The sequence below is a fragment of the Nothoprocta perdicaria genome, unplaced genomic scaffold (genome assembly GCF_003342845.1).
Source record: "Nothoprocta perdicaria isolate Ctin4 unplaced genomic scaffold, notPer1 scaffold_7, whole genome shotgun sequence".
NCBI classification, from domain to species: Eukaryota; Metazoa; Chordata; class Aves; order Tinamiformes; family Tinamidae; genus Nothoprocta; species Nothoprocta perdicaria.
The window spans coordinates 8,945,145-8,957,385 of record NW_020455976.1 but is presented as its reverse complement, the minus strand read 5'-3'; the positions used below and the strand labels follow the sequence as shown (position 1 = coordinate 8,957,385).

Sequence of the window (12,241 nt, the reverse complement as noted above, 5' to 3'; positions counted from 1 at the left end):
CCCCGCGCTGCCGCCATTGCCGCGGCCGTCGCGAGCGGAGGAAGAGGAGGAGGAGGAAGGAGCGCAGGGCGGAAGTCAGGCGGCCGCGCGCAGGGCTCGGCGGCGGCTCCCCGCGCCATGCCGTGCGTGGCCGACTGGCTCAACAACCCCTTCAGCATCGTGCAGGGCATCTTCGGTGAGCGGCCCGGGCCGGGAGCGCGGCGGGCGGGAGGCGGGCGGCAGGCAGGGAGGGAGGGAGGGAGGGAGGGAGCCCGACATGGCCGGCGGCGCAGGTGCCTCCCGCACTAACCGCCGCCGCTCGGCGCGCGCTTCCCCGCAGCGCAACATGAGCCGCGCGCCGACTGGGAGAAGAAGGTGACCGAGTTCTTCAGGGAGAAGCTCAAGGAGAACAACGCAACCAACTGGGTGAGGAGCTGCGCCCCGCGAGCGCCCCGGGGAGCCCTGCCCGCCCCGGCGGCCGCGGGGCATCCAGGCCTCGCCTTGGGCCCTGGCCCTGGCCCGGGCAGAGCCTTCTGCTCTCGTGTATTTCTCTCCCCCAGCCCTAACTGCCSCTTGGAGGGATCCTCAGGGAGGGCAGGAGGTGACTGAGATAGGTTATTCTGAGAGYGTGAAGCAGCCTGGGCTGCAGCGAGGGGCTCTCCGCGCTGGTTCCCCCTCTGCAACCCCCTTCTCCCCGCTCCGTCACCAGCCCCTGGTGAATGTCATGGGGGTTGAACGCTTTCCTGCTTGGATTTCCCTTTTGGAGGGGAAAAATGTTACCTGTTTTAAGCAGTGCTGCCCTCGCTGGGCTCAGGCCTGGCTGTGAAAGCTTGGGAAGGAAGCTACCCCACGTGCTTAAAATCTAGCAGGCACACTTGAGCTCTGAGGGTGTTATTACTCTAAAACCTATGCAGGAAATGCTATCGTGGAGCTTTAAACTTATTTAGGAACCTTCATCTCAAATATTTTCTATTTTTTCATTAAGAAATGAAAATAAAATATTTATATATTTTTTCTGCTAGTGAGACAGGCTTCTGCATTTGAGTTTCAGTGACAATTTAAACCCTGGTCTAGTGGCACAGTTCTGTTTCTCCAGCAGAACTGTGTTAAATTTCCAGCACTAGAAGAAATTAAAATATGAACATATCTTCATACTCAAGAGAAACATAAAGGAGTGAGCTGTTAGTATGGTGGGGGGGGGTTGCCATTTTTCTAGCTTCTGGTTTATTTGCATTTTAATGTTGGGTGTATTTTCTCTACCAAGAACTTGTTTTCAAAATCACAAAGAAACCCTGTTCTTAGAGCAGGTCTTATTATTTGGATTTGTGTTGTATTCCTCAGTGTCCTTTTTCCTTTGGCGTTTCTATATTTGTTGTTGTGAGACTTGAGGCTACAACACTTATTTACTAGTGTTGGGACTAAGAATTGATTGAGGCTGGTGGCCTTGCACCTGGAAAAAATTGGGGCCGTCAGTGTATGATAACACTTATGGCTATAAGTTCAGTAGTTTCTGCTTCTGCCAGTTGCTGCGGCTGCAGAAACTTAGGATGTTGGGGAGATATGTACCCAGAAAATGCTATAGCTGTTACCCGATGAGACATGAAATTATCAAAAACAATCTTATTGATAATAATATAGGCTTTGAGACAAACAGGGCAACAGTAGGAGCACTGAATGACCAGAAAACAAGTTGGTGACAGTTTATGTGCAGTTTGTGGCTTACTTCAGGACCTCTTTCAGTATTTATATAGCAGTTATTYGGACTAAGCTCTTTTTTACAGGTCCCATCGCTGAATGATGTTCCCCTACATTACCTTAAGCCCAACAGCTTAGTGAAATTTCGCTGCATGGTTCAAGATATGTTTGATCCTGAGTTCTACATGGGAGTCTATGAAACAGTTGACCCAAACACAAACACACGTGTAAGTGGATACTATTCGGGTAAATATTTAGCATTTTCTTCATCTGTTCTTCGTACGTTTCTAGTGACTGAATTAAAGCTACATAGTCCAAACACTATCTAGTAATAACTGTTGAGGTGTTTCAACCTCAGCATCAGTAGTGTAACACTTCTTATTTTCTATTTATGAAGTATTGAAAACAAAATTCTGACGATTCTTATCTGCAAATGTAATTTGGGGGAATCACAATTACTAAGATAACAAAAGTTTGAGCAGTAGGTCCTTGAAGGGCTTTCGACTGCAATAATTTTGATGCAGGAAATCCATATTCAGGGTGCTGCCAGAAACAGAATAACTGCACTGCTTTTGTCTTCTTGACAGGTTCTGCATTTTGGTAAATACAGAGATGTGGCAGAATGTGGGGTAGGTTATACCTTTTTATATATTACTCAAAAAAGATGGCTGTATAAATTCAGTATCACTGATGAATGCCAAATAAGTTGATCTTTGGAAGTATTGCTCTCAAAATTAAGCTCAGGTTTGCAAAGCAGAGAGTTTTTTTGCTCACATGCATGCTAAGTTCAACAGACTTCARGTTACTTCCATAGTATTTACATTTTGTTTTGCTTATATATGCTCTTACTTGTGAGCATGAGTTAGGGTTTTGGCTTTTAGTTCTTTGCCAAGAAGCTGGGCTACTGGCAAATTTAAATTTCTTTAAACCTCTTGAAACTTGCTGATACGAACATTTCTTTTCAGTAGTGCGATACTATTAATATAAAAACATTACTCATACTGTTAGATACATGCAAGTTTACATCCTTGTGAAACAGGGATTGTTCTAACTTCTGGCTAAGTACATGAGTCTATGGAACTTTAAAAAAATCACTCTTTTAACCTTATTGTGTATTATTGGTGCTCTAGCCTCAGCAGGAGATTGACTTGAACTCCTCTCAAACGGTCACGTTGGAGAGACAGACCTTCTACTGCGTTCCAGTGCCTGGCGAGTCAGCGTGGGTGAAAGAAATATCCTTTGTCTGAGCCTGTGCTGTGTTATACAAACAGTTATCACCAACCAACTTGTTAGATTTATAAAAATAAATGACTATTTAAAGTTCCTTGGATTTTGAGTTGGTCAAGACAGATAAAGGAGGAAAAGTGTTAGATGCAGAAAAATAGAAAGGGAAATTGGTGGTGTTCTATGTGCACGAATAGGATACAAATGAATTGGTTATTGGCTTGATAAGGATTTGGACTAGATTTGCATGTTTCTTTGGGAGGGTTTTGAAAATTTCTGCACACTGCTATTTTCAAACTTTACTAACATTTGCAACTTAAGTAGAACCATGTCTTTATTGCTCTACCGTAGGCATTTTCAGATTAAGGTAGAATACTTATTTAATGACAGTCCAATATGAATATCTATAAAAACACCAGGACTTTGTGTTTTTTAGATCCTATTGCTATTCCATTTCAATAAAGCCACTGATAGCAGGTTACTTAGCTATCTAAAGAAATGGCAGCTAGGTAATGTCTCGCATAATTGTTTCAATATCTCATTGAAAATAGACGTGATGATAACGTTTTGTTAGACTTACTGTTTTGAATTCTCCCAATCGAGAGTCTGGTGTTGTCCTTAATCCTTAATTTCACGCGTATACCAGTGCAAGCCAAGCTCGAGTTAGTCCTTCAACATCCTACACCCCAAGTCGCCACAAGAGGAGCTATGAGGAAGATGAGGATATGGAACTTCATCCATCTAAACAGAAAGAGCAACATATGGGTAATAGTCATTATTGATGACTAAATGTTATGGTATCTTTCAAGAATTAGCAGAAATTTCATTTTCAGAAATTGAAATCTTTTCAACTGGTCCAATCAGTAGTGTTAATGCAGCCTTTAAAACTATTTAAGTGTCTTTGCAGAAGTCTTCAGTGGTTTAAGTTGAGCTGTTTGTCCTGATACTCTTTGGGGATGACTGCACTTTAACTGGCGTGGGATTTGGGGGCTGGGGGTGGTTTTTGACAATTTTCATTCTAAACAAGTGTTTAGTTTAAAATTGTCAGTGCTGTTGAAGAGAACAAAAAGGATTTGCAGAAGCTATTGCTGCCTTTTGTTTGGTGCTACAGGTCAGTCAGGTTYATCAGCTGGGCTTTAGATTTTTGTTTTTATTTTACTTCTTTTACTTTTTTATTTTTTGCAGGTAGTTTATTTGTATTTGTCTTTGTATTAGACTCAATTATTTGTAGAATAGATTTCTGACATGTAAAGAGATTCCTAATGYAAACTCTTCTGTTACTGTATACTTTCACCTTTAAAAACTAACTCATTTTTAAACATAAGCAGAAAAGTATGTTTTTTTCAGCTCTACAGAATAAGAGAAGTCTTCTTGGTACAGTTTAAGTTTCGCATTTTGTCAGATTGCTGGCTGTGTTTAGGTTTTTAGTACATACAGATCTTTGCCAGTAATCACTCTCACATTATCTTTGTAATAAAGTGCACTTTTGTGGGACTTTACTGTTCTGAGTATCTTCTTTCAAAATAGCTTGCCTGCTGTGTTGCTTGCTGAAGCAAGTGGTTTGCCCTTCTGTTTCAAGAGCCTATGAATCCTTTATTTTTCAGGCAGTGTAGGTGATATCCATGGGTGTGGAGAGCCAAAGCGATTAGAAACCGAAGCTTCTGCAGGACAGCAACTCATTTCACCAAACTGCTCCCCTCCACTTGACTTAAATTTTCCACTGCCAGGAGAGAAGGGACCAGCATGTCTTGTAAAGGTAACAGACGTGGAGAGATGATCAACAGGGTTGCTGGTCTGTTGTGTTCATGGCTGTGACCTCACTGAGGCCGACAGCCTGAAGTCAGAGTACAGTGTCCTACGGAAAGACAAATTATTTCCCTTAACWCTATTACAAGTCCCAAAAGATTTGGACAAGTTTTTGTAAATAATTACATTGTGTCTCTCTTGTTACTGCTGTATTTGCCTTGCTGAAATCACTCAAAAGCCTGTATTGGAGCTTGCACAGTTTCACAACAGATAGCAAAGTAAAAAAATAAATTTTCCTAAATGCTTAAGTGAATAATTGATGCATAGTTGTTATGACTCCTGATGCTTTCTGTGAAACTTTGCTCTCTTAAGGAAAAAAAGAAAATGCCATGATATAAGCATAAATAAACACATTGTACCCATTTTAGATTGTATTTAAAATAAGCTTTCATTGACTAGTATGTTATATTAACTATAAAACTTCCACCGAGAAGTATCTATGTTGCTGTTATATGGAGTCTTCTGTTACTCAGCCTGTCTTGATAAATGGGGTTACAATGCAGTTATTTTCAGTTGTGTGGCACAATAATGGCAATTGCAAAAGCACTCGGGGGTTAAAGCCCATCTTTGCAGTGTGACTTGTTGAAACTTTGAGAACTAGAGGAGTCCTCTTCACACAGAGTATTTTCAGCCTACAGTAAAGTCACCTGAGGTTTTCCCTATTGTGTGGATTTATGTGCAGTGCTAAATCTGACCCATCAGCCTCAGTATTTTATTGTTTTGTCTTTATGGCAGGTTTATGAGAGCTGGGAGAGCTTCAAAGTCAATGATATTCTGGAGGTATATGGAATATTGTCTGTGGATCCAGTGCTAAGTATAGTAAACAGTGAAGAGAGGTAAGACTCAGATGTTAATGTGATCCTAAAGTGAAGGGACTGGTTACTTTAATGAGCAAAATAGTTTGGCCTGTCTGCTTAATACAGGCCAGAAAATGTGTAAATACTTAAAGATACRGATTTTGGCGCTTAAAAAAGGAGGGTGTGCCAAGTTTTATTCATACTCCTATAAACTGAATTTGATTTMTATTTTCATATTGTTGTATATTCATCCCCTTAGATGCACAGTGCATGTTTTTTTAAGGCTGTTGTACAGTATAAAAAGAGGGCTGCTGTAGCTAGAAATCTTGAACTGTTTACAAGCCTATAAACTTTGAATGATTCAATAGGTAGTGATAGGTGCTAAACTTTACTGGTATTTGATACATCCTCCTTAGGGCTTTTATCTTCTACGTACTAAATCACATCCAAGTGCTTTTTATTTTTTAAGGCATTGTCAGGGAGACAAATACTTTTTTAATTCAGCTACTAATACAGCTGCTATTTTGTTTAGTACATGCTGACCAGACACTTTTTTACCCCTCTTTAAATACACTTTTTTTTTCTTTATCAGATTTTATATAATTGTGCCATAGTTATGGTGTTTATAAAATCATAAAAGGAGATAATTCCTATAGTTTGCATATAGGAAGACTTACCCGGAGTTGTTCTTTTCCTGATGCACTATGTTCCTGGCGTGGCTCCAAATGCCCTTAGTCAGATGGAGGGGAATGTGTGTGGAAGGTTTTTAAGTGCAGTTGTGCTGTGCCCTTTCCTAGGGAGAGCTCAGCCCTCGATCCTATGGAGAGCATGGACACAGCAGAAGAACAGAGAGTACACAGTCCTCCCGCCTCGTTAGTGCCCAGAATCCACGTGATTTTGGCACAGAAATTGCAACACATTAATCCATTACTGCCTGCCTGCCTTAATGAAGAGGAAAGTAAAACCTGTGAGTCTCTGAGCTTGGCCTCTGAGCAGAACCCGACCTTGCTGTAGAAATGCATTCTGTCTGGGCACGTGCACGCGTGCAGATTCGTAATAGATGTGAACAAATGCCCCTCTGTTCAGAGGAAAATACAGTATTGGCAAGGTTGGCATTTGAATTGTGTTAAACAGAGGAACTGTTCTGCAGTAGAGAACTGCACGAGCTGCAGTGTCTGTTTTTTCTGAACTGACTGATTTATAGGAAACTTGTTTTGCGTTCTGCAACCCTGGAGGTTTTACTGAGTTTTTCAGTCACAATGTTTTCTCTGTTTGCAAATAGAGGTATTAATTACTTTTAAAAAAAACAGATTTTCATCTTAACAGTAAATGAAAGAAACATAAGAAAGAGGGATTCATAACGTTGTGAAGGAGATGCTGTTTTTAGGCAGTTGTCGTATTCTAAGTGACTGACTCTAAGCTTTTTTTTTTTTTTTTTTTGTCAGAAACTGTTGTGTGTACATTTTAGACTTTGAATATTTATCATTTTCCTCCTTGCTTGTCTTGGTTGTCCTGAGTTGTTATGTGTAAGGGTTTTTTCTCCTGCCTTTAAGATAATATGGATAGGTACAGATCTTAGAAGTTTCAGTTGAAACCTTATAACCTCATGCAAATGCATTTTGTGTGTGTGTGTGTATATATGAAAGTATTTCAAGGAAATACTGTGCAACTTCAGTTATTTAAAGTCAATAGTTACTTGGAAAACCAAGGGATATTTGCTTTCTTTTCTAGTCTGCTTCAGAGTATCCATTTTTCTTCCTGAAACTGTTGTGTAAGGCAGTCTGTACTGGGAGAAGGGGGCAGGAAGCAGCACGTTTTCTCACATTTGTTTCCTTTGCTCCTCTGCCAGTTGTTTCCAATTTCATGTCGGAGCTTTCACCAGTCAGAGCAGAGTTGCTTGGGTTTCTCACACATGCGCTCTTAGGAGACAGTTTGGCTGCCGAGTACCTTATTTTGCATCTCATCTCTACTGTGTAAGTATTTAAATGCTTGTTGAGAATTTTATACATGTTTTTTAATCTTCTATGGTTTTCCTCACCATTCTGCAAATAATTGGCAGAAATGTTTAAAAGTTTGGAATTTGTCCACCTAGAGTTGCAAGCCCGTCATACTGAACCCAGTATATAGATATAATTGCCTGAAATCTCAGTAGATCGTGTTATAAGGGCAGTTTCATGGCTGTATATCCCTCCAGTGATGCTTTTAGCATAGCTGAAACCCCCCAAATGTTGAGGTCCCTCAAGGATGGAGAGGGGAGATACTGTACAAGGGAAGGGAGGAAAGCTGAGACTCTCTGAGCTGAGATAGAAAAAATAAGCCTGAGAAGCAGGGAAGTGGAGATTTTGCAATAAGAAGGAAGATGGTGGAATCTGTTTACTGAGTAACAGTCAAGCAAGAGGAGAACACAAGAACTAGAAGGCACACTGCAGTCTCTCAAGCTCTATACGTTTATTAATGAGTAATTATAAATAAATGTGTAGAAGTGCAGTGTTACAAAGCCTTCTGAAACGGCCTTCAGTCTAAACAATCTCTGTGGATGCTAGAGAAGGAAGAGAAATGTGACTGTTACTCAGTGCTTCAGCCCTGAGACCCTGCTGGCTCCCACAGACCCCGCGCAGCACTCGGTGCAAGGACACCTGTAATGCCCCTGTCAGTCAGGTGTTTCCCTAACCTGTCTTCTCTTTACTTTAGTTATGCAAGACGAGATGTGCTCCCCCTGGGAAAATTCACAGTGAATTTGAGTGGATGTCCAAGAAACAGCATCTTCACGGAGCACATATACCGCATTATCCAGCAGCTCGTTCCAGCAGTAAGGAGGACATTAATGTTCCCCCATAGATTTCTTTTTCTTAGATATTTTCCTATTTTAATGGTAACTACTCGGCTAATTGTTTCAATCAAACAGCTGCGTTTCATTAAAAGTTTAAACAAAGCCTTTAAGGCTCCAACTGTCTCTTTAAAGGGCAGTTAAGAAATAAAATAAATGAAATTGGGGCTTTCCTTTCAGTAGGAGCCTGTGTCTGTCTGGTCATCTAGAATAAATATGGAATAAGGTCATGTTCCTCCAAGGTTGCAAACTGACTGACAGACATGCTGAATAGTTTACTTTGCTTCATGGATGGATGTGTGTATATACTTAAATGATTTCATTGTAATGTATGTTGATATATGTTTTATGTAATATACTTTTTTGTGGGAGGTTTTTTTTGCTGGAAATTTGGGATAAAAAACAAGTATAGTGGTAACAGAATTTGTTTTGCTTATTACAGAGCTTCCCAGAAGCAATATTTCTCCATAGGGAAGCGGAAGGAGCACGAACGTGCTCATCGGTTTCTTTTCTCCCTGCAGTCCTATCGGCTCCAGATGACCATCGAGAACATGAACCACTCGCACTTCATCCCGCACAAAGACTACGCGGCCAACCGGCTGGTGAGCGGCSTGCTGCAGCTCGCCAGCAACACGTCCCTCGTGCTGGACGAGACGGTGCTCGAGCAGGGCCAGCTYGACACCACAGGTAGGTGGCACCCGCAGCTCCCGTCCTCGTCACCTGCCCTCATACCCCGTGAAGGAGGCGATGAAATCGCCGCAAGTGACTGTAGTTTCAAAGAAAACTGCCATCCCTGCTCCCCCGACGCTGGCGGCCAAGCTGCTCTCCCCAATGGGCATTAATAGCGCTCTTCTCCATCACAGACTATCAGCAGGGTAACAACCTGGCAGAACTAGCTAAGCTTAGATTTCAGGGTATTACTATTTAGAAACAGAGCAGTTTTTATTACTGCTACTGAAAGTTGTTCTTTTGGTATTATTCACCAGTTTTTGAGCTGTCTGTTTGTAGAAAGAAATAGCAAAACTAGTAGAAATTGCAGTATTATCTGGGAAAAAAAAATCCTCCGTTTACCAAGAATACCTTGCTGTGCTGGTTTATAGGTTTCTGAAAGGTCTATCCTTTAAGTCTACGGAACACGATGTTTGAAAAGTAATATTTAAACATTAATTTAAAAGGTCTGTTTAATTTAATTTCGTTCCCCTTGGTGATAACATTTACTTCTCCCCCATCCAAATTCAAGAGAACATTTTTAACATCTTGTAACAATTTTGAGAACAAAATTTAATTCTAGAAAAGAGCAGAAACATCTGCAGATCTATTAGTTGATTTGGCCTTATTGAAATCCACAGTTTAGAGATCTGCAGGGGCGGGGGRAATGTCCCAGAAATGCCTTTATTTATACTAGTAGTAAATGTTTTCCTAGCTTATTCACGGCAAAAATATGAGGGTGGATGTGTCATTGGGGTGGGCAGCGCTGCTGCAGAGATACCCGAGCTGTCAGGTAGGTGTCAGTGTTTCAAAGAGGAACTTCCAGGAGTCGACCAGTTGACCCGTGAATCTCAACTCCTAAAGAGAAATGACCTAGAACTGTCTGGAAAGGTGACATCGAGCCTGTTTTCCAGCTCTCAAGCCTTGCTGGCCAATGTACTGAGATCTTTTTCTAGCACTACTTTATTCTTCCATGTTTTCTGCCAGAGAAGTAGCAGGGTTTTATGTCCTTTTTGAGGAGAAAGTTTTCCTCTACAGAGAGTCATTTCTGCCTCTGTAAAACGGCTGGAAAGCTCTGCATACTGACGATTATATTGGGTTAGATTTGATTTAGGCTAGGAGTTTTTAATCGCCTAGGAGTTTTTAATATCAGTTCTTTGGAGGCAGCAATCAGTGTCTGGAAAAAGCAGGACGCTTGCAAGTATTTTTTTCTACTAGCTGCTCCTGAGGGAGGGAGGGAAAAGGTTTTAAGTCTGACATTTGTTTAAATCCAGTTCTCAGAGAACTTGTTCTTGCTTTTTAGGCATCCACAACGTGACAGCACTGGGTAATCTGATAACTTGGCAGAAGGTGGATTATGACTTCAGTTACCACCAGATGGAATTCCCGTGCAATATTAATGTTCTTATCACTTCCGAGGGCCGCTCCCTCCTACCGGTATGGCAAAGTCTTCTTGAATTTGGGCAATAATTACACTCGGGAATGACTTCATGGCAACATAAGTGTTGTTTGTCTTTCAGTCAGATTGCCAGGTTCACTTACAGCCACAGATCATTCCGCCAAACATGGAGGAATATATGAATAGCCTTCTAACAGCCGTGCTCCCTTCTGTGCTCAACAAATTCCGAATTTATCTGAGCTTGTTGCGGCTGCTGGACTACAGTATATCTGATGAGGTGACTAAGGTATGGAAGGTTTCACTAACGCTTTTTTGACTGCTCAGTCAGCTAGAAATGAAGCACGTTCAGAGAAAGCTGCTCTTCTCTCTTTCAGTGATTCTGTTTAAAGTTCTTAAAAAGAAAGTGTTTTCTTGTCGTGAACTCTTAATGGTTGGTACTTCTGAGTATTTCAGGATATAATCTCAAGTAAACTTGTCTAAAACTTTGTTTTTGAAGACGAGTGTGTTCTTGTCAAGGGTGGTCTCCCCATCCCTGCAAGTTTAAATAGTTTCTTCCTTCATCCCAGGGCTAGTTACAGTTCAGCTCCTTAAAAGCCCCTCTCCTTTTCTGCACCTCCCTCACTCGCTCTCCTGTTCGCAGGCAGTAGAGGAGGACTTTGTAGAAATGCGCAAGAACGACCCTGAGAGCATAACAGCTGATGACCTGCACAGGACTCTGCTCGTAGCCAGGTGAGGAGACCCCAAACCAAACKCAGTAAGTGCTTGTAGTTTCAGTAAGTGCTTGCAGTTTCACTGCAGCTGAGTGAGGTTCTTTTCTAGGGCTAATGATCCAATTAGGCAATTCCATCTTTTGGTGAAGTGTTAAGAGTTCTCTTACTGATGTGGAAGGGTGCTTCCTCCTCCTGCCTGTTTGTTCACAGGGTACAGAGAGTAACTGTTCCTGTTCTGCACGAGCAGCCCTGGTGGTCAAATCATGAAGTTCTTATTTGCTCTTTCTGCCCCTCCAGGTTCCTGTCTCTCAGTGCGGGGCTGACGACGCTGTCACGGGAGCGGTGGCTGCGCGCGAAGCAGCTGGAGGCCTTGCGGAAAGCCAGGCTGCAGCAGCAGAAGTGTGTGAATGGGAATGAACTTTAATTCTTAACATGTGGTGGATGTCACTATGAAAACCTGTCTAATGTTAGATGGAGCCCACACTGCGATTGGATATTGTTTATACCAGTTTTTGTAGATAATTTATACCAAAAATTATGGATATTTACCCTCAAAGTCTGAACATCCTTAACTCCGTGTTCAGCAAGTTAAACATATTTTATGAATTTTTTTTGGAGCCTGTTTTGTAATTGAGAATTGGTAACAATGAGCAAATTGTTTGATATTAAACTTTAATACTGAAGTTGTGTAAACTTATTTCCTTTAACAACAGGAAACTGTAACTCCTGTCTGGAAGAAGGATGTGGTGTAGTTCTTAAACTACATTTTCYAGGGTATCTTTCTGCTAAACAGGCTCTGTAACTGTAACAGTTCAGTCTTTCCAAGGGAGTACCATAATTAAATTTAACATAAGGAGAGTTACACTCTTTCAGCAGCATAATAGATTATATCAGGCTGTACAGAAGCATTTTCAGTATGAATTACACCTTGACCTTTCTTCATAAGAAATTTGACGTGCCTGCCTTCTGGCTAAGGCTGRATCTTGCTTCAGCTTAAACCTCCTAAACAGAAGGAAACAGGGAAGAAAGCAGCTCCTGGGCCTTGAAGCACCTGCTGCCTCCACCACTGTTGTCCTCCTTGCTGAGTAGACAAGAA

At 41.6% G+C, this 12,241-nt stretch overlaps 1 protein-coding gene across 1 annotated transcript; it reads left to right on the top strand.

The window, feature by feature from the left end:
• Nucleotides 1-66: 66 nt before the first annotated feature.
• MCMBP (minichromosome maintenance complex binding protein) lies at nt 67-11,828 on the top strand. The gene is made up of 16 exons (XM_026050745.1): nt 67-175; nt 320-405; nt 1,761-1,901; nt 2,262-2,303; nt 2,805-2,906; nt 3,534-3,663; nt 4,503-4,654; nt 5,440-5,540; nt 6,299-6,468; nt 7,351-7,474; nt 8,193-8,310; nt 8,850-9,015; nt 10,340-10,473; nt 10,557-10,721; nt 11,076-11,164; nt 11,443-11,828. Exons 1-16 carry the CDS (start codon nt 118-120, stop codon nt 11,567-11,569), a joined length of 1,905 nt encoding a protein of 634 aa, XP_025906530.1. The 5' UTR covers nt 67-117; the 3' UTR covers nt 11,570-11,828.
• Nucleotides 11,829-12,241: the final 413 nt, after the last annotated feature.